The sequence below is a fragment of the Buteo buteo genome, chromosome 4, assembly GCF_964188355.1.
Source record: "Buteo buteo chromosome 4, bButBut1.hap1.1, whole genome shotgun sequence".
NCBI lineage: Eukaryota > Metazoa > Chordata > Aves > Accipitriformes > Accipitridae > Buteo > Buteo buteo.
The window spans coordinates 10514452-10541801 of NC_134174.1; the positions used below are offsets into that span (position 1 = coordinate 10514452).

The window sequence follows — 27350 nt, forward strand, 5'->3', positions numbered from 1 at the left end:
TACATACGGTTTGTTGAAAGCATCCTGTCATGTGGACTTCTGTGCACTCAGAATTGTGATGATGTAAGATAATTTGTCATTTGGATGGTGCAAGACAATCTCATCCTTCAATAAACTTGCATAAAGTATTTTACTTCTATTGATGGATTATGCAGCGTAGCTGGTTTTATATGCACCCCATACAATATGTCTGCCAAATAAGCACAAGAGTTTATCTCACTTAGGTTCATGAAAGGAACCGTTCTGATGTATTATAAATGGTGCAATTAAAAATGTTTCTTCTGAATAAGTACAGCAGAATGTTAAAGCTGATGTTGAGTACTAAATAATTGCAAATTATGTATCAGTTTTGTTTGAGTCAGTTCAGATTTAATATATTCTAAATTGTTTAAAAATCATAAAGACAGTTTGAAAGAAAATGAAATTAATATGTTCAAAATTGTATGCGCTCCCTTAACTTTTTCTTATGTGTATTTACTGCACAATAAAAGAGACTTTGCATGCGCTATATTGTTTGTAAATGGCAATGATTGTCTCAAAAGACACATTTGCATGATTATGAAGTAGTGTGGTTTATTTTTCAGGTTTATATTAACCTCAATGTTCATCATTGCATTATTGCTTTTTTACATACGCTGAATCTTTCATAAGCATTAGAAAATTGAATCTGTTTGCCTCCTGATACTACAATATATTGAAGGGTTTTGTTCTGTAAGTTCCTCTTCATATTTCTTAGATATTTACAACCCCCTCATGAAGTCTGTGTTCCAGGAGAGGTTCAGGATCATCAGCTTTTTTTATTTTTATCAGAAGTTTAAGAAGTTTAGTTTTCACTGTTCTTAAATTCTTAGCACACAGAGTCCTATAATTAAATCAGAAGGCAGTTGAGAGGAAGTCCCCGAGTTGTAACTTATATAATTCTTCTTAAATAAGTAGATGTTATCTTGTCTCAACTAGACTTGTGATTTTTAAGGGTCATTCTAGGGTCACATTGTGAAAGACACAGGACTTTCACAGGAATCCTGAAAACTAAGGAGAACCAAACTGGACCAAAAAAAGCCTATTTGGTGCTATTCTACCTCATATAAACAGGTCATAGGGAATTATTTCTGCACTACAGTGCATTAAGTTTCTGTTATATATTTGTACAAGGCATACATGTTACATTTTAGGTTGAGCATGTTTTATTTTTCAATTAGTCTCTGATTAGTTATACTCTTTCAGAAGAATTCTAACTCAATTCACATGTTCCTTATTATGATATGTCCCTGAATACCAGGGCTTCCTTTTTCAGCCATATTTTTTCTAATTTCTATCAAGCTTTTGTTTCTTCACAAATAGCTTATTTTTGCACCATTTTTTGTAAAGTCTTGGGAAATCAAAACACTTTATGACATTATTTTCAAATATGCTAATAGCAAGTAACTTGCATTGAAAATAATTCATATAATTTGGATGTAAGATAAAAAGTATTCCAAAGAAGCAATTACAGTTCTTCAGAAAGTTATGGCCACCCTTCTCTCTGGACTGCACTTTTCTCTGTAGTGCCCTGACAGTGGACAGCTATTCTGGCGTGTTGCATCCAGCCTTTTAACAATTTTCTTTGCTTTTTCTTTTTTTTAAACAACTGCTGCATGGTGTTGATGAGATTTCATTAAATCAGTCTTAAGCACTATCTTAGGAAAACTCTTCTCATGCTAAAGCTTGAATTTTCATCTTTAGAGACTTTTAAAAATGAATGTAAGTCAAGGGTTTACATTTAAATTGTTTTCCTTCAGTTCAAATTGAGAGATGTGCTTGACTTTCTGTTCATTTTTCGTAAGTCACATTCCATAACAAATACCAGAAGAGAACACAAATAGGGCTTTGAGGCCAAACCTGTTTTTCACTAAGTACACCTACATACTGTAACAAATCTTAAAACCATGCTTCAGCACATAAGTAGTATCTACACTAGGATTCCAAACTTCAAACAGGTTAAAAAAATGGCTTTAGTGTCAAAAGAGCACAACATCCAGAGGTTCTCATTGAAAATAGTGTTTTGAGCTTTTGAAACACCTGGTATTTTCTCAGGGTTCTGAGTACCATGAAAGCTCTGATCCAGCAAATAGCTCTTTATTAACCCCACAGCTGCCACAGTTTCCACAAACTATTAAGTATGTTGAAGATACTAATTTTGGAGGATGCTGAAGCTACTACTCAATTTTATGAATGTAACCAGACTCTGCTGGTCAGCTGAGAAGATAAAAAATGTACCTTTTCTCACCTAAAGGATTTTTTTTTCTTTTATATGCTAATTTGTTAATTTTACCATAGAGTTTAGAAGTTTAAAATCGAAATATCAAGACATCAAGACATCAGCATAGCTGACCCCTTGTAATTTTTCATCTGTGGGATTTAGAGTGATCACTATTAGTTATGTGATCAAGTTTCTTGGACTCCAGAGTCTGAAGTTCAATCTCACCTTAAACTGTGTGCACAATTAACAGCATGGGACCTTATTGACTCCAGCAAGAGGTTTTTTACAGGTGGAACCATCTGGCCGCACATTGTTAGTCTTAGAAAAAAGCATGTATCCTCTAAGATTGTCAGTGATTCATCTTGGATGTTCTCAGGTTTCCAGACGAAACAACTCCCAACTAATCAAGCCCAAACCAATTGTGCGTGTATGTACATGTGAGTGTCGCGTGTGTGTGCCTATATATACACATACATACATAACTTTTAAAATTTCATGTAAAATACTCACATTCATCACAGTTTGATAAAAAAGTAGGCTGGTCTGAACTGCAGTATGGGATTCTACATATGTGCTAGCTTTTCAAAAGAAGAAATCCAGCAAAAGTTATTTCAACTGAGACAGGAGGAAAAAAAAGATCACTCTTTCTTCTGCTCAGCTAATGACACAGATTGTGAAAGTCAGCATTAGTATCTGGGATCAGAAAAATGCATTAGGTTCTTCATGTAAGCTTCAGTAAGAACTTCTGTCAGGATGAGTTATGAACCAGCCTGCTATGTGCAGGCACTAGTCAATTGGCATAAATGTGTAAAGCATAAAGGATTTGTGTATTAGATCATAATGGTCTATTGAGAGCAATTAATCAATAACTAATCACTAACCAGACAAGCATCAGCCTTTAATAATGTTTCTATTTAATTCATATATGCTGATCTAAATAATATTTTCAAACCGTTTCATATTAGATTATATTTGTGCACAGTTAGGAAGGAAGAGACTGCATAATATCTGAACCAAGATTAAGAATTGTCCAAAGGCCTAATGTAATATAGGATTTGTTTTTACCACATACAAAATATTATTTTTCAAAAATCATGCATATATATTACTCCTGGTTTGGGAGAAATTTAATAAAACAGTAATGAAAAAACATAACTTTTTTTTTTCTCCCATTAAACTTTTTTCCAATTTTTTGTTAAACCAACTAGATTATGTTTACTTTAACAACTAAATAGAGAAGATTTTGCACACTACCATTTTTCATTTTAAATTCTCTTCTGTGTCATGGAACAATTGCATTCACTCCTGTTACTATAGCAACAACTGACCTTATTTAAGGTTTGCAATTTCTGGTGGTTTTGCTGAAACAAATATTGTTGTTCTTTGAATTCCAAATTTATCTTGCTTATTAAAGCATAAGGTTCAAACTTTCATTACATTCTAATTAGCTGCACATTGTTTTGGTTTACACTGATAGGCAACGTAAATGAAAATCTCTATGTTGTATAGCGGAAATATTATTAAACACATAGGAGCTGATTCTGGTCCCAATGGAGTGGAACATATGTCGGTTGACCCAATAGTCAGTAGGCATAAATATGTGTATTTGCAAAACTGATTTTAATGAAATGGTGTTATTTGATCCCAAAAGGGTGTCTAACATAATGGATTTTATACAGGTTTAAAACTGTTGCAAATATAAGAACAGGAGTCTTATAAAATTATTGCAGAAAGAACATTCTGGCTAACTTTCCACACACAAAGTTTCAAACTGCAAAATCGGGGGATGGAATTCAAAATGAGAACACCTGCAATATTTCTGCTTAGAATTACAAAGAGTATAGATTGCTTCATATCTTCTTTGATTTGGGATTATACTGATTTCATAAAGGAGTCACAATTTTCTTATAAATAGTTCTAGTTTATTTCTAAATTATTTTGAACAATATTCAGTTCAGAAGCTTGGGAATTAATGGAGGTTGGGTTTTGAGGGTTGTTTTTGGGGGGTTGGGGTTGTGTTTTTTTTCCTTAGCCTACTGCAAAGTAGCTAATTTGACTATTTTTTTTCATCAAACATTTTAGAAATGTGTGAAATCTGCAGTGTATTTCTGAGCTGCCAGAAGGAAGGAAATGGCTATAGCACTTGGCAAAGGGTTTCCTCTGGTATCTAATATCCATAGGTTTGACATAGACAGAACCTTCTCACTTTGCTATATCACTTACAGCTATATTATGCCTGAGTTCAATGTCTCAAGTCTCGCCTGTAACTTTGCTTTAGCTGCATGGCCAGTTAGTAACCACTATGCATGTTTGCTATGCACAATGCACATTATTGCCCTTTGCCCAGCACTGGATCAGAACATTTGACCTGTCCTTGGTTTTCAAAGCCTATCATCTCCGTCGGGAAGAAACAGATTGGTTTGACAAGCCCAGGGAGTCTCGTTTGGAGAATGGACATGCCCTCGACAGAAGGCTGCCAGAGAAGTTGTCCCACTCTCGACCACCAAGTCAACACCAAGATCAAGTAAGCTGTCAAGTAAGCCGTGCCTTTAGTTCTATAAATGTTTGACAATTTAATCATACTGTCCAATAGTATAGGGACTACAGGATTAATCAAATTCCAGCTACATTCAGCTGAAGTGCTGTTGAACTTGTATTTAACAGTACTTCATGATGAAATGAGTAACATTTGTCTGCAATTTTGTATTAATTTTGCAGGTTGTCTTTTGATTTTTGAAACATACCTGAAAGGAGTTAATCTTCTAACGAGTACTACCTATACATTAGGTTTTACTTTTCAAAAAAAAAAAAAAGAAAAAAAGAAAACAGTCCCATTTTACCTTATCAGCTTTACCGCATCCAAATTCAAGCCCCTTCTTTTAGGAGTTTAAGGCAGAGTTGCTTTGTCCTGTTGACGCTTGTTCCCACTTTCAGTTGGTCAGTATAATCCCAACAGTCTGTGGTCAATTACTGAATAAATCAGCAAGACTTTACCAATCTAATAATTAGAATGTTTCATTTATTATAGCAAGAAAGAAAAATACCATATTCTGCTTTTCAAGCTTGCCGACTTTGAAATCCAGTTCACCTTAGTATACCATCATATATCCTCTTTGTATTAATGAAGTTTATATATTTCAAATCTTTAAGGTCTTCACTTGACTGAGTTATCATTTTTACTGATTGATTAAGGTTATACTCTTGTTTTCCAAGAGATGCAATGGATGCAAGAGAAGGTATTGCATGGCCCATTTGTGGTACTTACTTAATAGATTATATTGCTCATGTTAATTCCTCAGATAACATACAAACAGGAATATCCTACTGTCATGCAGCCTTCAAAACTTTTTTGCTGGTGAGCATTTTCACTGACATTTGACAATGGAATATAGGTTTTATGAAGTAAGGATGTAGATTTTATGAAGTAAGCATTCAAGTATCTTACAATACAAGCTGTCAATTTATTTTTATTTTTCCCTCTTTTCCTATCCCTATCTTAGCATATATTGAGATTTACACAGCCTAGGTTGTACTGAGCCTACCCATTTCTTGTTGAGAAAGAGGGTTTTACAAGATACAAGTCTTACAGGATTCTATTCAAATAACTCACAATATGAACCAACCTTATTGCAGGATAAAGAATGTTTTAGAGTCTTCACAGCTCTTAATATCACTGGCAATAGATAAAAAAGCTGCCTGTGTGAGCACTTTAATCCTCATGAGAAACATGCATTATTCTGAGCATACATGATTGTATTTGACCACTGCAGCATCACAAGGTAAAATTAAAAATTTGCCTTGAAAATCAGGCTTGTCCAAAAGGGTTACTGTTATCCTGAGCTCTGTGATATGGAGGTGATCAGTAAGATGTATTTAACTTTTAGAACTCCAGAGCTTTTGTCCTGGGAATCAGTTCCAAGGCAAGTTACTACTCACAAAGGTCTGATCTTTGTTTTTGCTCTCGTATAAATAACATTACACTAGGACCGGTTGAAAGACTTTGATCAAAAATTTTTGGGAGGAGGGTTAAAGGGCCTGAGAGTTCTTGTTTTCCTGGATTATTTACAGATGGAATTTTTTTTTTTTTCCTCCCTGAAGCTGTTGTGATATCCCCATGTTATTACAGAAATAGAGATACCACATTTAAAATCTTGCCAAAGGCATTTTTTAAGGTTTTGTAAAATCTGGGATGGAAATTGGAGAGTGAACATGTTCTAAATGATACTGTGTGGTGCCTTGCAAAGCTTCTGCAGAAGAAAAGTGATGTGGAAGGAGAAGCTTTACAACAGTTCCATCTTCATGTTTCCGTCCAGGTTAGCTACTGATATTCACCCATTGGTACAAAATATTATCAATGTGTCTGCAGAAGGGAGAAATGCCAGTTCTCACCAATTCTTCACCATCTACCTTGTCAAAATGTTACTCAGAGCTTGTGTATGTTAAATATCTTCTGGGAACATTTGTTCGAGATAACTTTAAAAAAAATTATACTCAGACACATCCAGAAATTAAGATAAGATAAAAAGGGTCAAAGCTTTTAAAAAAACCTGCATTAGTGCCATATTGAATTCTGAAAGTAAAACACTTAGCAATAGAAGCAAGTAAATCAGTATTAACATCTCTGGTTTTTAGCATTCTTACTTTAAAGCTATCCAGAAAAATAAACAATTTTCAGGCCAATGAGTATGCTGAGGCAAAGTAAACACTCCCTAAAGGCTTTTTCAGCCCTGTCTCTTCTGTAACAAAAAAATTACTGAATTCATTGTCTCATGCCGTCTGTCTCCTGTATCCATAACTCAGTTCTGCACAGAGAGCTGTAGTGTCCAAGCATAGTGTACTCTGGAACCAAAAATGGCAATCATTCTTCATCCTGAGCATCTGAATAGGTCCACCTTCACCCAGAGCTTTCTTTGTTGCAGAGGCTTTCCTGAAATCAGTTAGGAGGACAGTTTCCTAGTTAACATAGTAATTAAGCCATTGCAACTCCTTTAATATCCCATACTGAGTACAAACCAGCCACAAAAGTATTTGTATCAGTAGCACTAATCTGCTTGTAATACATCCGTCAATGTTTCCAAATACACTTATTGGCTGTAAATTTGCTGTTTGTATTTTCTCCTTTGAAATAATTTGAATATTTTACTGACCACTACAATATTTGTATTCCAGAAGATTTTATTTCACATGTGTGCAACATCAATTTCCATACTAGATGAAATCAGAACTGCTTGATTATGTCCCACAGAGCTTATACAATTAAAGGTAATAAATAAAGCACAACCCTGTGCTTTTGAAGCAGGAATGCAATGGAGTGACAACCCTGAACTTCCACGTTTCCATGGATTTCTTATAACCTGGCAGATTAAGCTCACATACTGTATTATTAATATTAAAATATATTTGTTTCTATAGCAACTTCTGTGGTGCTACATAGTATTCTTAAATCACATTAAATTGCAGTGCAGTTTAGTATCTTAATAGCTGTTTCCCAATATAGTGATTCTGAACTGCTTACCTGAGGAGGGTAAACATGGTTAAAACATAATCAATACAATATTGCAGATTTCTCACCAATCCCTGTTGACCTCAACAGTTTGCTTAGTCGCTGCCAGTTGACCAGCAACTTCTTTAAATGTCCAGCCATCAAGGCTTTTTTTGTTACTATTTTCTGTGAAAATTATTTGTATATCCTGAACTAAACTGGCAGTTTCAAACAGGTTGGGAAGTAATGGTAGAAGGAGGTGTCAAGGGAGTAAGAGATCATGACAAGGAGAGGGACAGTGAAGTAGGGGTTTTAAATGAGGGGTTTTAAATACAGAACTTCCAGTGATCATAGGTAGGTCTTTTTAAGTCCGAAATGAATAACAACATCCTAAATATCATCATCATCATAATACCAGTGTATTGTCAACAGTTCGCTTTGGCAACAGTTTTCTAATTGCAAAAAGCAGGCAAGGGCTCTAGACATGCAACCTTTTGAATGTTAATCCCCTATTTCTAAAGGCCCTCAAGAAGTGTTTGCTTCTCTCAGTTCATGGGTCTGTACCATTCCCCTGAAATTTAAGTAAGTCACACCTTTTTAGGGGCACTTGGATATTTAAAAATTATGAAAAAATGGGTCGTAAGGTGAGCAGTGGGGTTAAAATGAGAAAATACCGTTTGTGACAGAGATCCAGAAGAAGGCTACCTGCAACTTTTTCCCACATTCTTTAAGTCCATCGTGCTTAGTTTTGATTGTTTTCCAACTAGCAAGGAGTTTGCATTTTAATTTGCAGTAAACTGCTTCCTCTGTTTGAGGCTTGGAGGGGGAAAGGCATTTGGTGATTCAGATTCTCTGGAAGTACAATGAGAAGCAGGACATTTCCAAATTTAAATTAAAAAGTCTAATCTAATGAGTGAATTATTAGCCACCCCTTCACTATAATTCAAGATAGAATTTAGCAGGCAGTTTCTCATTTTTTAGTCACCCAGAAATATTGTTCTCACTGCATGCCAGAATGACTTCTAATTCAAAAGTCAAGAGTTCTGTACTGACCTAATTGCAGAAGCAAAGGCCGCTCACTTTGCAGTTTATTAATGAGCAGGAACTTTGTATTTGTTAAGGTTTTTTTCAGTACTTCTTTTGCAAAATATCTCCATCATCAGGGATCTATCAGTAGAGAGAACTTACCACCTTTAGGATTTCTGAGAGAACTCGGCATTCGTGCTCTGCACAGAGGAGATGTAGCAGGGCAGGATTACCTTGGCTGTGGAAATTCTTGGTGCCAGCTTTCACAGGCCTTGTGCACTCATGGAAGTACCTGTGGTATTCAGAAATTAGGATAGATACTGTCTAACCCATCACCTCGAACATCCACTGCCTTGTTCCTGGATACCTAACTCAGGTAAAATTTCCCTTGAAGAATCTGTTTCCTAAAGGACTACAGCCAGGCGTAGCTGCTGAGATTCACCTTATCAGGCCCTGTCCAAGATACTGGTGGAAGGGGAGGTGCAACACCATTTAAAACCAGAAATTGCCGTGGCTTTGGTGACCTGATCCAAAGACCAGTTAATACATTATAGGTGTTGCTATGGACTTTGCCTGGAATACTAAAATACACTTGATGCATTTTATTTCTTAAACTTCAAAACAGCACAGAAGACATTTATTCTTCTTAATTGTCCTCTTAACCTTATAAAATTCCCTTATATGAAGCTTCCATAGAGTTTCTTTATCAGACAAAACATGTAAAGACAACAAAAGGAAAATAAAGTGTTATTTAAACTGATTTTCTGTAACAGTGTTAGAAAACCTCATCATATTTATTCGCCATTCATTCCATTTTTTGGAGGGGCTTTGAGCTGACTAATAATACAGGAGCTTAAATTCCTGGAGGAAGCGCTTTGTAGTCCAGTTTTCATTTTACTCACTGGAATGCAACTCCCAAGGGCCTGCTGAGTAATTTGTAGAAAAATGTGACCTGAGTCCCATGTCAGCTCAAAGAGCATAATAGGAGGGAAGATACACTGGAGAGTCCAAACGTGTCTGTGATGAGAAAAGCATGGCATTGCCAGTGCTGAACTGGAAGAATTGTTACTCGAGTGTACTGAATGCTCCCAGAAAGGTGAGGAAATGATCCTCATGGCAAGGACAGATGGCAGGAATCTGTGGGGTTTGTAGCAAATAAATGGGATCAAGTCACCTTTTGCCCTGTGACCTAAATCTGAGTTTGGGGATTTACTCGTCCTCCGTTCCTGCAGCCTCGCGGTGGAGGGACTGCCCTTGCTGTGCCGTAGCTGAGATTTACACTGTCGTGGTTGTGTGACTTCAGTGGGGTCCCTCTGTACCTTCACTGGGGGAAGTTAGTTAGAAGGACTCCCTGGCATATATTCAGGTGAAGGGAAGTCACCTTTAGTGAAAGTTCAATGTGAACACTTGGAAACACAAAATAATTTGTGTTCTACAAGTGTTCAAATATACCACTGTTTTTTCCTATTTATTTTGCCACTTTCAGGCAAATACTGTTCTGAAGGTAAATCCCTAGTGACATGTTCAGTTTAAGTACTGACTCCCACCAACAATAAAAAAATAATATGCTACCCTGAGTGCTAATAAATTTTAATGCTTTTATTCATAACTATATGAATTACCAAGATTTATACTTATCATAAAATTCTGGAAGTGAAAGTAATGAGGAAGTAATAGACTAAAGTAGGAGACGGTCTATGTTTTCTGATATATTTGTCAGCAAATCATGTACAATATGGCATTGGATATTCTTGGATTATTTATTCAAAAAAGCAATCTTGGTAAAGGAAGATAAGATAGAGCAATTAAAAAAAAAGTGAATTTAAGTTTATGAGCTGCAGTGTTCCTCAGTTAAATTGAATTGCTCCAACCAAACTGGATCCCAGCTAAGGAACTCTTCAAATGGGTTCATACTGCTTCTTTTGAATTGCATTATTTTGTATTCTTTTTTATTTAATCAAAAGTAAAATTAGATGGATTATTTCAGATTTTTTACAACGTTATGTAAGCTACATGTGGCAAAGATGTTATTTTTACTGTTAAATTACACTTGCTGAATTTCTGATAAGGTCATTAAAAATATAGCAACGTCCCTATCCATATATAAGTGTGGAAGTCTCATGGCACTTCACACACTTCTGGTAGTTTTAGACCCTATGTCCTGGCAAAAATTCCGTGCTAAGTCCTAAAGTCTGCCTGATCTCAAGTTCTGATTTATTCTGGAGTACTTGTCCACTACCAAATCTGTGATCTCCTTTTTGTCCAAGATTAATTACAGTCAATACTACTCTCGGTGTGTTACGGGAGAATTTCAGCCTTCTAGATGCAACGTCATCCACTGGATAAGAAACTGAATTATGACAAAAGATGTACAAACTCCTCTGCTCACTGTGGGGTTGAACTAAGCCAGTCCCTTGACTTCTCTGCTTCCTCTCCCATCATTTATGTGTGCTATCCATTAACATCATAAACTCTCCAGGGCAGAAACTGGGTTTGAAGTGCTTAGTTCAGGAGGAGCTTAATCCCTTTAAATGCTACTTAAATATAAATAATAGTAATAAACTCTTGGCAGCAGGCTGCTGGTAGACTGCCGCATATCCATGCTGATTGATATTGTCTGTTGGCTCCTCGAATCTGCCTCCCCCCGGCCGCAGCCCATTGCCGCTCAGCCTCGAGCGGTCACTCACGCTCTCTCCTCTCGGTCTGGGTGCGGCGCTCAGGCTCAGCACCACCGTGGCAGAGAGGTGATGGATTCTGCTTTCCTTCCAAAAGACCAGAACTGCAGGCAAAGAGGGCGTGTGGTAGGTGCGAGCTGTGCGAGTGTCGCAACGCACGCCCTTCCTGCAAAGGCATTTTGGCGTGGGCTCGCGGCGCTCGTCCCCGGCCAGTGGGTTAGTTCCCTCTGCGTGGCCGCTCCTGTGCCTGTTCCGTGGGGTGGGTGGGATCTGGAAACCTGGCCCTTCAGTGCGTGTTGTAGAGATGCACTTCTTTCAGCTTGGACGCTTTCCAGCATCGGCCCAAGTGAGTGTTGCACATTTTCATATACAACGTAGTCCTGAAAGTTTTAGGTTGGGTCTTTCAAAAGCCTTGTGAAATTTGGTGACAAGAAGTACATTGGAAGATGTGGTTTTGCTGAAACTAAAGCAGTAACTTGTGGCTGTTTACACATTCAATCACCATTTTGTTTAGGTCTGTATGAACAGGATTTTATACCAATTACAGGAATTATATTTAATTTCTTTCTTCTCTTGAACATTGCTTGGACAAAGGATTAATGTTAAGAGAAGCTACAGAAGACAGTGACCACCTCCCAGTCATTAGGAAATAAGAATCTAAACTAAAGCCATATTCAAAATGAATCTGGCTTTATGCAAGCAAATATTCATTCCCCTGCAGAAGGATTTTGCAGTCTGGCAAATGTTTTGAAACTTAGGGGAGTGTTTGAACTGTGAAGTTGTGATATTTCCCTGGATGAAATAAGTTTGTTTGTTTGTTTCTGTTTCAGCTGTCTACAGTTAATACAATTGATGTGGTTTTATCTTTTTATGACATGCATATTTGTGTTCCTCAGATAAATGGGAAGCCCCTGCAGTACATTTTCCCTCATGCAAGGCTCAAACTACTGAGAGACCCAAAGGATCACACAGTTTCAGGTAAAAAAAAGAACCCTCTGTGAGACGTGATAATTAATTTGATTAGCATGAATCATGCAAAACATTTGCAGTATTAAAAATAGTTCCTGTGTCATATGCAGCAGGAAATTCAGTGGTCATTTTAAATCTTGCTAGTTGTTTATAACAGAAAGCAGCAGTGCGGAAAAAAGGTCACAACATCTGTTCAAGATATATAAGCTATACAGACATTAAAAACAGAGGGAAAGTCTGTTGCGTTATACATACGAGCAGTCTGGTTTGCTGTTGCTTTTTATGTAACTATATTATCTGTATGAGAAGTTTCTATAAAATAGGCTTGTGTAGTTGTTCAACATGTACAGAAACAATAATTTTATTCTTTCTCTACTGGAACTGTTCTACAGAGGGGGGTAGCAGAACCATCAGATCCCATTTTTCTGTGATATCTTCACATAGAGACATTTATCACAGGACTTCAGATGTGTCCTCTTTTCCCTAATGCTAACACAAATGCCAGTGTAAGTCTGAGTCTGCTTGCAAAGGAGATGAAAGTGGCAAAGGTTAGATTCAGTCACCTCCCGGACTGTGAGCAGGAGCACAGTGTGCTGTTTCCATGTATCAAATTGTAAAAGGTGCCCATTACAAGATCTGGCGCAGGTAAGGTCTGTCTCTTTGAGCTTTTGGAATTGCACTCTTTCTCACATCTAATACTGATAAGGAACTCAAAGGGGGTTTAATATGCTGTTTGTCTTCTTTCAGAGGTACATGCTGTAAGCGGTTCTGTCGTGGAACCGCCAGACTTTTCTTTTAACTCGCTTAAAAAATTCTAATAGTGTGTGTCAAACTCTGTTTCTGTGCAGAAGTAATTACCGACTCCCAGCGCTGGTGTTCCCTTGAGCATTAAGTAGAAAGTGGCACGAACTTACTTGAATTGCTAAATATTGTTTTCACAGGGTTTCTGGCAGTAAAATCTTCATCACTTCCACCCCCGGTATCCACCTCATATTTAGGGTGTTAAATGAATGTTCTGTATATATTATGAGGTATTTTCTTGCTAGTCGGCGTAACACCCACTGATGATTTCAGGCTACAGAAAGACCCCCCCCACCCACCCAGCACAGTCTGAAAGAAGCCACCGGGTCTGCTGTCGTGTCAGCCCCCACTGTGCCGGGTCCTCGCAGTCCGTGGCAGCCCCTTGACATCCTAGTGGAGATCTCTGCCCTGCGGGGTGATGAGTAATGCTGTGATCCAAGTTGCTCTCTTACTCAAGAAGGAGTGGAATTACAACCACACAACTGTGTATAGCTCGTGATTTAACGTTGCCGAAGGCCTGCTCACTTCTGTAAAGTTCCTTACCCTCGTGCAATGTAAAACGCCTGTTCCAAATTCTCCACTAGCTCTTGTGCTGGCAATCACAGCAACCTACCGTGCATCAGGGTAAATGCTTTGTAAATGATGACTGGAAAACCAAAGTGTAGATATTGACTTCCTATTTACTAATGCCCTGCACAACATGAAATGAGACAGGATCAAATATTCACTCAGGATCCTGCTAAGTTTTCATAGCCCTCACTGGGTTTGCTTGCTGCTGTAGCTGTGCTATATTGTACTTAGATTCTAATTGGAGTAAGCACGCTTGGCTATGTGTCTACAGGCTGCAGTCATACTTCTGGTTTTTAGTCCGGATACACCCTTGGAGACATGCACAGACATACTTCTGTATGATGTACATATAGATTTCCCTACAAATATGAAAAGGCTTAAATGCAAATTGAACAGGAAAGAGCCAGAGGTGGAATAGGGTACCAAGAGAGAGGACCTGAACGAGAAGAAATTCTATTTTTCACTCCTTGTACACCACTAAAGTACCATAACACCTTGACTTTGTACCTACCTTCCTCCCTGCTTCTCAGCGTCTGAAGGATTAAAGTACACAGAAGCTCTCTTTAAATGTGCAATGCTTTGTGCTTAACCTTCAGCCTTCCAAATGACCTATCCCAGAGCCACACATATGGTTTTTATTCACTTTTTTAAAAATTCCAATTTTGATTAAACATTATCTGCAATCTGATAGCAAGTATCCTTGTTTATTAACCAGACAATGACTATTAACCAGGGACAGACTTAGAAATCTATTATACAGTGAAAGTTGCTTAAAATATTGGTAGATTAAACAATATATACTGTTTTACCACCATAGCTACCTCACTACAAGATTTTGGGATATTCATCTAGATGCCATGGTTGATTGGTTGCCTGGCTGGTTTCTTTTTCGTTGCTTTGTTTCTTCCCTCCCTCCCCTTCTTCTGCTCTCCCTTCCTCCCTCCCCTTCTCTTCCTTATCAACAGTACCAAAACAAGGTGCTGAATCATTTTCTTTTGCTTTATACTTCTTGCATAGGCACAGTGTGTATCTGTATGTTAAAAAAACCAACGACCTTCAATAAAGCTCACATGGGGAGTCAGATCTCTCCAAGAGAACAACCAGTCGCTGTGCAGGTGGCGATGGGAGTCTCTGTTGCAGCCATCCTTGCAGCAGCATCTTCAGCTGTATCGGACAAGACTCCCTAAGCTGTTGTGTTGCTGGATTCTTATGAGCCAGCTGGCCTGTGGGTCCGTTGTTTCTGGTTATCTTACAGTATGTGCAAAACTTCCTCTGTCTTAGCTATGCACAAAAGCCTGTCCTGTGTGATCATTTCTGCACACACAAGAACAGTTTCTACTGATGATTTAAATGGTCTGCATGCAGTTTGGTCAGTTCAACAGCAGGAGCTGCCTGGGGGGATGCCTGAGACTGACAGGTTCTCCTCTCAGGGAATTAATGAACACATCTTAAGTATACAAACAGCATATCTTAACTGGTGTGTGCACAGCAGGAGCTACATGGGAAAATCTCCCAAACTGTCCACAATTCCCACTTGGAGAACTCCTGTAACTGTTGACCAGCTGCTTTGCTGGGAAGCTGGCCAGTGGTTCAGCCCATCACCTCATCTCACTGAGGAGTTCCTGGGCCAACCTTGGACATTAATGACTCAGTGTGCTGGGTCAGCCCAGGTACCCAGCTATACCACAGCTGTAACTATAGGGCAAGCTTGAATTTCATCCTAATATCACCGTTATAATTTAAATTCCATCTCATCACATACTTACCATAGTGGAGGTTACTGCCTGATTATGGATCCAGAAGTTGTCACATTATGAATATCAATAATAAGAGTAATCCCAAATCATTTAAAATTCAGGCTGTATCACGATGTATTATGTGCACATGCACTCTGTTTATTTGCTTTCTTGATTAATGAAAACTGGCTCTGAGGTACAGATGCCTTTGGTGCCTCTTACATAATCTGGCATAATTTTACACACAAAAACATTTACTGCAAATTTTAGCATGTGAATGAGGTGTTTAATGAGGAAACAGGCCAAAATTGTGATGGAAAGACAATAGTAGCTCTGAATGAAAAATAAATGTATACTCGCTAGCTGGCCTCTCTCTGGAGGGTTCTTGTTTCTTTAACATATGCCATCATCCAGCTCTTCTTTTCAAGGTATGCAGTATCCCCTTCTCAGGCAATGCTGATAGATGTGAAGGAATTGCCAAGGATTTTCTCTGCAAAGAAATTAATAATTTGTAATTTAAAAAAAAAAAAAAAATTGGCATCATGGTTATGCTGAGGTGCCAAAGCAATGATGGCAGTGATCAGTGAATGATAATATAGCAGTATTTAACGCTCCAGAAACTCAGTTTGTTTTCACTGAGAATCCCTTGTCCCTTTTGGATCCGTTAGCATAGCAGCATAAGCACTGTTTTATGCTGCCAGCATTTTCTTTTCTGTTTTTTAACACATCATAGTTATATTTGAAAAAGTGAAGAGAGGACATGGCTATTGAAGGTAACGAAAGCATTGGCAATACCTCTGGAAATGTTGTAAAGATAAAAACATTGTGTTATTCCTGATCAGAAAGCTGTTAGGCACACTGGGTGAAAACCCAACAAGGCAGACACATCTCAGTAGGTCTCTAGGTACAACGAGTGCACTCAGTCAAAGGTAATTCTTGCTGCTTTGCCTCACTTAGGCTGAGTCACAAGTAATTCTTCCCTTTCCAAAGGTAGGATATTCAGTGTTTTCAGGAAGCAAATGTACCTTTGAACAGCCAGACTGTCAGTGTTGTGGAACATCCTCGTCGATTCTAGTGGAAAAACAAAAGGCAGAGAAGCAATTCAGAAAAAGCTGTGAACTTTGTAGCAAAGAAGAGAATTAGACTGTGGGCAGAAGACTGCGTCCTTAAGCTTCACTTCAGCAGTGATGTCAGTGAAACTGCTAAGAGGATGACAGGGTAGCTGTAATGCTGCACACACGTCAGAGATGCCTCATACTCTCCATAAGGATTATTAGTTCCTGCACACAACACTACATTTCCGCAGCATGGCAGCTCATGGGGTACTCATCCCGAGAGAGAGGAAGAGAATTTGAAGAGTTTTCCTGTATCGAGCCCTCACTGCTATAGATAGTCTCTAAATAAATAACCTTATATATTTAGGGTTCTTTCACTTGCAAGTTCAGCAAATTCGGTTCTTACAGCAAAATACTGAAGTGAATATGTGATACTAATCAATTAAAAAAATATGTTAAATATAGTCACAGTCTGTGTTGAACGTGATACAGTAGTCAAAGACGGGGTGAGAAGTGTAACCCACCTTTTGTCCTCATACTCTTTTCTTAGAGGATTACTTGTCCTGTTTCTTTGGTTTAACGTTGTGAAGAACTGAGCTAATACTTTGCACACAAAAAAATACTTTTCTCTAACACCCGCTTCTCACTGGGGAAGGATTTAATCCTTAATTAATGGCCATCATTCCCTCAAACACTCCGTCCTTGTCAGAGACGTGACACTGAAAACCCATAAACAGAAAGGGACAGAGCTGTTACAGCCAGGCAACGTCAGAGATTTTTCCGGTGAAGTCATAGGTGGTAAGTGAGGTCAGGAATGGAAATAGAGGGAAGGAGAGATGTCTGTTTGTGCCTGAATAACAGTCTTAGAAAGAACTTAATACCATTTAGTTTTTCTAAATTGAAAAAAAAAAAAAGACCACAAATAAATTTTTGTATTTGTTAGAAACATTTTGTAGAGATACAGATCATATATTCCATGTTTATGGGCCTTCTCTCTAAATTAACTTAATTTGAAAAGCACTAGTGTGTGTATTTAAAATACTTTCCATTAACCCTTTTTGGCAGCTTGGTTGCTTATGCATTTTTCAGTGTATGAACATCTGTTGAAGGGTGTCTAATAAGATCTTAAGCTGAGTGGAGGTAACTGAGAGTGCAATGTGTCTACTGGTTATAAAGGTCCAATTTGCTTTCATAGCTCTCATGCAGAAAAGGCTGCAGAAACAGGTCACTGTGACACTGAATGCTAGAGTTAAGTCAGGCCCCAGGTTCCCATGGAAAGCCAAGAGGAAAGCTGGCATGTAAGAATGAGATTCACAGAAGCCAAAACAGAAACCTCTGTTTTGGACATAAGTAATTCAGGTCAGCACTTTCTCATGAAGAACTAGAAGATGAAACATTCAGGGATGCGGATCATTGGTGAGACAACTTGTCAAGGACATTAGAAAAAGTTAATAATGCAGAAATGTCAGTTTAAGGTTTCACTGAGCAGGTAAGGCATAAATTATCTTGATGAGTCTCAGAGGAAAATGAAGACCCTGTGCTCCCTTCTCTGCATACTGGCTATCAAAAACATGCATAGGTTTAATAATTATGCTAGAATGAGGCAGTTACAAAGGGCAATCAATCAGAGGTTGAAATAGTTAAAATAAATGACCTTTTGGATGTGGCTATTTTCCTCTATTGATTATAAAGGGAGCATGAGGTGACTAACTTAGAATACAATTTTTGTCTTGTAGAGATCTTAAATTAGATGAGATTAACAGATATGGCTTATGGGCAAAGGAGCTATAGAACAATCAAAAGACTTGTAGAGGACCAGTTGTCTAAAGGACTACTTCGCTCCTTGTCAACAAGAGAAAAACGTCTATTTGAGTGCTAATTTGCATGTTAGATCAGAAATTGTCTTTTTGTTTTCTGTAAAAAAATGTTTTTATTTTGCTGCTTGTTGATGTCTTGGACAGCAGTACTTGTTGGTTTGAGAATATACCATTTTCTCAGGAAAGACTGAAAATTTCCTTCATTTGACAGCTTCTTCTAGTGAGTAGAAAAAAATTATCATATCAGTCTCATGATACAGAAGTGAAGAATGCAGTGTTTAAAGGAGCAAGCTATGCAGGTAAATAAATTACCTTTATCCCTGTCACAAAAAACCCTGCATTTTGAAGGGTTAATTTCAACAAACAGCAAACTGACTAGTAAATTACTATGCACTTAATTCATATGCTGGTTTTCTTTTTCAGTAGTCGAGTTATTGTTATAAATATTCATTTTGTGTGAGACATCAAATGAGTATATCACAAATAAGATGTGACATGCCAAGTCTTAGGAGATTTATGCCTATTCTTTAAAAAAAAGAACAAAATTATTTTGTCAACTCCCCCACTTTAAAATGTGGAAAAGTTATTTTTCTATGTTGTTTCCTTCTTTTTTTTTTTTTTTTTTTTTAATTATTTTACTACCAGCCTAAGCTGGGTAAAAGAGAAGTAAGTCTGTTTTTTACTAAAAGACATGACTTCAAACCCAACTTAGATGAGAAATGATTGGATACAGTTACTAACCTCATTCAGCAGTGCCTGATGTCATCAGGGAAAGAGCACCTGCAATGAACTGAAGTTCTCAACGTGTGTCTTTGTGGACAGTTCCTATTTCCAAACATAAAGCTAGCCTGTATCCACAGATGGAATGGTTGTAAGAAATGAACTGTCAAATGGCCACACAATCCTTGCTGGGGACAGTCTGAGCAGCTGCTCTGTGATATCTCTTCTGAGAATAAACCATAAGCTTCTGTCTCTGCTGTTGCCAGCTTAGGATCTTTTCCAAGCAATGAGTCAAAAGGTAATTTGAAGTTTAACAACAGAGGAAATACAATTCCTTCACTTATTTTGGGTAATTTATATGAATATTACAATGGTTTTAATGAATTATACACCAATACCAGATACTGTCTTTCTCTTTGAGAAAAGAAGGAAATTTCAGAGTTTTTTACAAAGACTTAAATGATTGCAGGCATTACTTGTTTTGGAAAAATGGCATTTTACAATTTATAGTTCCACAAATTCTTCCCCATTAATGACAGATATCCATGCAACACTGTATCAGTTGATTTCTTTGGGCAGAGGAGTAATTTGGGTGAGATGCTCCTTTGGTTTTCCTTCAGGAGGAGTTTTCCAGTGTGCAGAGGCTTTACTGGGTAGCTGTTAAGTGCAGCCGTCCCATACCGTTGAGGAGCTTATCAACAAGAGGGAGTCAGGCTCTTCACAGTGATATGTAGCAGGATGAGAGGCAATTTGCATAAGTTAAAACAGGAGAGGTTCATACTAGATATAAAGAAAATCTTTTCCCCACTGCACTTAGCTGTAACTATTAAGATGTGTAAATCTAAGGTATTTTGTGACTTGCTTAAAAGTCCTTCCATTTTAGAATGGAAAGGAGAGTGTATGTGGTTAGATACAGGCCTGCTCACTAAATAAAACTGTGTGGGCAAGAACACTATGACAAAGAAGGGAGAGAAAATTCAGAACAGATGAAGGGTGCAAATCATGTTTTGACTAATGCAGTCCTGACGGCAAGACCAAGACTGAATGGTCTTTCTAGCCTTTGATAAAAATCTCAAGGTGCTCCAGAGTATAAGTTTACAGTGAATAAGGTCACTCTGTCTGCTTTTATGTATATGTTTAAGAAAACAGTGTCACCATTGGCATATCTTACCTTCAGATAGCATCAGCCCTCCACACAGACAGCATGAACTACTGTCCAGTAGGTGATAGGATGGAGTGATCTTTCTGTTTCCTCTTAACCCTGTCCTCCAGTTTACCATCTTCATAAAAAGAATTTATGATAGACAAAGCCATTGTGCTCCCCAAATATCAGCATCATGATTACTGGAAAAATAATGCAAAAAGAAGGAGAGGAATGTGTTTCTTGTTTCCTTCTTAACTGTATGTTGGACAAGTCTACACAACACCCTGGACAAGAGTTTTAGCATGTGTAATAATCTTCACTGTTATTTATTGAAGATAGCAAAATTTTCCCAAATTTGTTAAACATAAGAACAGTCTTACTAGGTCAGACATAATGTTTGTTTAGCCCTTCATCATGGCTCTGACAGAAGGTATTTAAGAATATAAGGCCAGAATAAAGTGGCTGAACCACTCTGTGAAGCAGTGATTGCTTCTTTGCATTTAATGGGGAACTGCTCTTTTCCTAAAGGCTTTTGTTTATACCTTATACTATAGCTAGCATATACCTATATATCTTACATATTATAGTAAATCATGTCATATGTACATTAACTCTATTACTGTTTCTTAAATACGAAAGCTGATAGGGATGTGAGAGTTCAAAACTAACATTTTAAGCAAAAAAGTTCAGCTGACAGTCGGTGGTATCTGTTGAGCCATTGGTGTCTATCAGTAAACACAGACGAATGTCAGTGCCTACAGGTTTTTTATAGACTTAAAGCTACAGTCTGCCATAGATGATACCTGAGTACTCTTATTCTGATGTGACAGATCATCCAAAAAGAAGAGGCCTGTATCTTGTTTTCAAGTAGATAAGTGCTCCAAGATGCTAATTCATAAAGCACTTTATGATCCTTCAGAATGATAACTAGTGTGCAAATCAGCATGAAGCAGATTTGCAGCTGATATAAATCAATGCTGTGTTATTAAAACAACTAGAATATATCTGAATTTCAGCAGCTCAGGATTTGGCTTCATGTATATTTTATACTTTAATTGCCAATGGCCAAGAAGTGGAATAACTGAGTAGGCTTAATCATATTTCTAGGAAACAACTTCATTTGAGCTAATTTCGTTAGAAAGCACCAAAACAATTCTGAGTACAACCTTGAAAATGTTGTACCTGTCTAGGCAGCCAAGCTCTGATATGGATCATCATGTTATGTATTCCAGAGAATTGCATAGGAGTAATAGTGCAAATAAAAATTTACCCTGGATTTAATTATACACATTACTTTCCCTGCTGCTTTCCAAGTGCCTGATCTAACTTGGTTTTGTTTGCTTTGTCATGTTTCCATTCTGTCTGTTCTCCAGACTTCCCAGATTGCTTTATCACAGCTATGATATCTAAATAAATAGCTTGCATTTCTTCATGGGACTTTTAAGTCTGAACTCTCCAAAGAGAAGTCATGGTTGTTTTTTCTACAGCTGACAATTCTGTTTCATACAGACAATGGAACGTGGTGTAAAATTGTTCTGACAGATAAGGGCCTACCAGCACTCTAGCATATGTCTGGTCTAGATAAGGCTGGAGGAGAAATGGGGAGATAATGTCTAGTAAATGAATACAAGAGGAAGGTATGCTCTGCCTCTGTGCACAGCCAAATAGAGTTGGAAGAGTATTGTTTGATTTGACTGATATGTTCTCATTTCTATAGCATGGTATGTTGGCACATTGCAAAATCTTTCATGCCTAATGTCTCGTTTATTCTTTATCCTGATGCATTTTTCTAATTGCTAGCATTGGACCTTGACCAAAAAAGGTCACTTTTGTGCTTCCTTGCTATGATTCAGCCTTCTGGTTTTTAATTTTGTTTTTGAAGTATTGTTAGAAAGTGACAAAACCAGTATTTGGACTTGTGTTTTTTTCCTCCCTTGGTGGTATGTCTGTGCATTGGCTCATGGATCAGAAACGGAACACTTAATCTTTATTTTGAGGTTTAAACATATCTTCAATTTCAAACTACTCAGAGACATGTGTGGTAGCCTTCATCTGCATTTTGCAGTTCAAGCCCATTTCAATTTTTCCTATTTTACTTCTGTGTAGTTTCAACTTCAAAGCACATAATATCCAAAGGTGGTAAACAACCACGGTTTTCCAGAAACAGAATAAATAGTGATTTTCAACTACCATCTTGAAGGACATGCTCTTAGGATCTTAGAAATCCAAATCAGTAGTGTTTTTTTAATATCCTTCTGAAAAATTCAGTCACCTAAAAGTCTATTAAAAATTCATGTAGTTCTGTATCTAACTGTGACAAGAGTCAGATTGCTGCTGATGTTCATACTTAGAGTTTCTAATGCCGAGTCACACAAACTCATGTGTGATTACTGAAAATCTGTTGCACATTCTAATTGCTTCCTTACTTTCTTTGCTCATCTAATTAGACACACAAGTGGTTTCATACTTTAAAAAATTAACCCAGAGAAAATATTTGTTTGAGTTAGCACATGAACAATGTTTGCACAGAGCTTCTGGGTCACATGCCTCCATTCTCATGCCAGTATTGAAGTTGTTGCTATTGTATGGGACTTACCTAATAATTAAACAATATCAGTCCCTGCATTTGGTGCCGGGATTCTATTTAGTTTTAGAAGAGAAAACATTCTTGGAAACTTAATTTGCACCTTTGTGTAAAGGCAGGACCACCAACACCAGCAAAACCCTGGTGTGCCTTGAATTACTCAGTTTTTCTCTGTCTTTTTTTTCTTTTTTTTTAACCTGTAACTTATGTAAGGGGTTATTGACATTTGTTTGGAAAGGCAAGACTAATCATTGTTTAGATGCTGAAAGAGTTCCAGGAAATCTAAGCTGTTTATACTCTAATGGCTGTAATGGAGCTGTTCAGCAAAGTAGTAAAAAGATGATAAGATTGCATGAGCTTCCCTGTGACCAGAGAAACAGCAATGGATTGGCAGCAATCTGACCTTTATTATATCCATAATGGACAGAAAAGACCAAATTGTAATTGCAGAGCTCAGGTTATGGTCAGCCTACTCCAACATAATACATTATAGTCTTTCTGCTGTGTTGCTGCTGTGACACAACAAGGTATACAAGGGTATACGATTTCATACTCGTCTGAGATACATTGAGCTGCACAAGTTCAGAACAAATAAGTCTGATTGGACACAAAATACCTAATGGTGGAATTAAGGAAAAGAGAATGATGAATTTTTAAAACACTTTTGCAGTGATGCTTGCCAGGTCACCAGTGACAGAATTTATTAGTGTCAAGTTGTTGGTCACTGCTCAAATATACTTTTTTTTTTATATGTATATATGTAATGTATATGCATCACTGAAACAGTCTGTGATGTCTGGAAGGATATGAAATGACAAGTGAAATGTCCTTTTGAAAGTCAAAAAGTAGGTTAATTGCCAAAAAGCGGAAAAGATACTGGCCATTCAATTTTATTAATATCTTTCTCCTAAGTATGGATTTCTCTCAAAAGTAACTCTTCATTTGTTAGACACTTGAAATCTTCTTTAGAATAGACTAGACTAAACTAGACTAGAGTAGACTAGAATAGAATATTTCAGTTGGAAGGGACCTAGAATGAATTCAGAGCTGACCAAAAGTTAAAGCATGTTATTAAGGTCATTGTCCAAATGCATCTTAAACACTGACAGGCTTGGGGCATCAGCCACCTCTCTAGGAAGCCTGTTCCAGTGTTTGACCACCGTCTCAGTAAAGAAATGTTTCCTCATGTCCAGTCTGAACCTCCCCTGGCGCAGCTGTGAACCATTCCCACGACTCCTATCACCGGATACCAGGGAGAAGAGCTCAGCACCTCCCTCTCCTCTGCCCCTCCTCAGGAAGCTCTAGAGAGCAATGAGGTCACCCCTCAGCCTCCTTTTCTCCAACCTTGACAAACCCGAAGTCCTCAGCTGCTCCTTACAGGACATTCCTTCCAGCCCTGTCACCAGCTTTGTTGCCCTCCTCTGGATGCATTCAAAGACCTTCACCTCCTTCTGAAATTGTAGGGCCCAGAACTGCACACAGTACTCAAGGTGAGGCCGCACCAATGCTGAATACAGCAGGATAATCCCCTCTTTTGACCAGCTGGCTATGCCACGTTTGATGCCCCCCAGGATGGGGTTTGCCCTCTTGGCTGCCAGGGCACACCGCCGACTCATGTTGAGCCTGCTGTCAACCAGCACCCCCAGATCCCTTTCTGCAGGGCTGTTCTCCAGCCACCCCTCTCCCAGTTCATACTTGTGCCTGGTGTTACTCTGTCCTAGGAACAGGATCCGGCGTTTGGACTTGTAAAATTTCATCCCATTGTTCATAGCCCAATGCTGCAATCTGTCTAGCTCCCTCTGCAAGGCTTCTTGTTCTTCAAAAGAGTCAACAGCACCTCCCAGTTTGGTATCATCAGCAAACTTGCTAATGGTGCATTCAACTCCTGCATCCAGATCGTTGATAAATATATTGAACAGGACTAGCCCTAGTATTGAACCCTGAGCAACACCACTGGTGACCAGTCACCAGCCAGATGTAGCCCCATTCACTACAACACTTTGAGCTCTGCCCTTCAGCCACTTCTTCACCCAGCACACCGTGAACCTGCTAATCCCACAGTTGGACCACTTGGCCAGAAGGATGCTGTGAGGGACAGTATCAAAAGCCTTACTAAAATCCAGAAAAACTACATCCACCGCCTTCCCTTCATCCACTAGGCAGGTGACCTAAAGCTTCTAAGTTTGTATTTTCAACTATGTTAATCAGTGGCTCAAAAGCTGACTGTAATGATTGAGTATCCATATTTGTTTATCAAAATATAAAACCAATTTAGTTGCATGATCTGTCTTGTTGACATTATGTATGCAGTAGGAGCATGCTTGCTAAGGGACAACCACAGGTGGATGTGAGAGTGCATTAGTTTAGCATTAGGATTTTAGGTTTTGGGTTGTGGGGGTTTGGGGGGGCTTTTTTTTTTTTTTTTTTGCTTAGCATGCTGCATCTTAAGGCTTTAGTTAAGATTAGATAGAAGAGTAGGATCACAGCCTTGGGAGATCAGTAAAAACAGTTGCAATTAATTAGCAGTCTTCTAGCTTTGAAGCATCCTAAAAAGGATTGGATCTTAAATGTGTAAAATTCCCTTTGAAGAGATGTTTTCCTGAAGATATTTTCCATAGAAATCAATACTCAAGAGTTCAGAAAGGTGCCCTCTCTCATTCAAAGTACAGTGATTTGCTTTCTGACAGTTAACTGGTCCTGTGTCTTCTAAAGAAGAAAACAGCAGTTCATTAATCTGAAAATCTAAAATTGAAAGATGAATGTCTGGTTATATCAAAATAGTCTGAGAGATGGAAATTAAGACTCAAAAATTTAAAAAAAATCTGAGAAAGATCTGAGAAAGCATATGATTGATGATATTTTTAAACTATCTTCATTCAAGGTGGTAAATTGGTCAATGTCATTGCAAACAGAAGTAGTAAACTCAATATTTTCAATAGATACAGTAAAACCAGGTTTGAAATCCCATCTTCACATGAGAAAATACAGCAACATCCAAGTAATATTTCTTTGTCAGCCAGAACAGAGCACTTAGAGCTCATTGGGCAAAAAGTAACTCATTCTGACTGCCAGGAATTGAATGTGTTGTTACTTAAGTTGAAATATTTATTCTAGTAATGTTTTTGCAACATAGTAATAATGGAATACAATTTTCTAATTTAGTGCAAACAGATCAAATTAAATGAAATACCCCCTGCTTTGTCCAGCAACAAGAACATGTGCAAACATGCACTCACACATCCACCTGTGGTTGTCCCTTAGCAAGCATGCTCCTACTGCATACTTAATGTCAGTCACACATTTGACTCTAAAATCTGCAAATGTAAAATCACAAGCCTTTTCAAAGAGTCTAGGAATAAAAATCTTTATATATTAGCATGGAAAATAATTGATTTTATTAGCAGTAATATGGACGAACACCTTAGATTTGCAAAATCAAAACCAATATGTCATTCATAATTTTCAAAGTTATCTAGCATAGGTATCCATAGAATTGCCTCTGCAATCAAGTGTCTTATACACTCATTTATATGGCAAAACACCTCTTTACCATTCTGTTACAATTAAGCTATCAGAGGTAGAGATACTAGCATAGTGTATCATGAGAAAACTCTGACCCTGTAGAGTTACTCCCCTATATGATGAAAAGCATCCAGTCCTACTGATATGTTGAAAAGTCCATATGTTGACTGTGTGGGTTGGGAGTAAGTTACTGTGTGCTTGTTTGTGTGTGTTGTGTACTAAGAGTAGTTGTTCATTGGATTTGCTGAACTTAATAGTTCCCAGTTGTGAGCCTCAGATCTGTAACATATTAATGAGTCTTTCGATAGTGTTTGATCAGAAGTCCTCTGGTAAATGTGCAGAGCAGCCCACATGAATTTTTAAGTCTTAAAGATGGACTAATGTTTGAATGCTTTTATAGGGGTATGCATTTGCTTTATGCAATGAGGTGTTTTTTCATTTTTTTAAAGACTGTATTTTTCAACTTTTGTAAAGGACATTTAGACCCATCCTTAGAATGGTGGGTTTGCTTTCCCTATCAAGTCAGGAAAAATAAACTTTACCAGTGCTAAATTTCATATTTGCACTAAAATAAGGTAATTAATTTAAAATAACTATGCAGTTTGTTCCAATTACACTGAAAGATTACTCTCCTCAACAAAAATAATCTTAGAATTTCCCATAGCAAAAGTCCCAGAGTGCCGATACAGCTATTGTTTAAAACACAGCATCCTTTCTGTATACCAAATCATTTGTGTTAGAAACCAGCCAAGAAGCAATATGTTTAGCTAATCAATTATCATCCATAGCAAGTTTATAATTAAAGGAATATTAACTACCATGATGGATTTATCTTGTAGCAGAAATTTAATTATATTTCCCATGCCTGTAATTAGCTTGGGTATTTAAGTGGTATTTTGCGTTTATTATATGGGTCCCTTTACTTTTTTTTAGAGGGGCCCCCTCAAGCTGAAATATTTGTACTTTTCCAATTCTTAATTTGCTGTTAAAAGAGGAAGAGACAACTGTTC

The 27350-nt window shown here is 37.8% G+C and overlaps 1 protein-coding gene across 1 annotated transcript in view; it reads left to right on the forward strand.

Annotated features, from left to right (window-relative positions):
* Positions 1-27350, forward strand: part of PCLO (piccolo presynaptic cytomatrix protein) — a 364101-nt gene that overhangs the window by 218623 nt on the left and 118128 nt on the right. Inside the window, exons 8-9 of the mRNA XM_075026698.1 lie at positions 4627-4775; positions 12319-12400. Coding sequence (XP_074882799.1) covers positions 4627-4775; positions 12319-12400 — 231 coding nt within the window. The remainder of the gene's footprint in view (positions 1-4626; positions 4776-12318; positions 12401-27350) is intronic.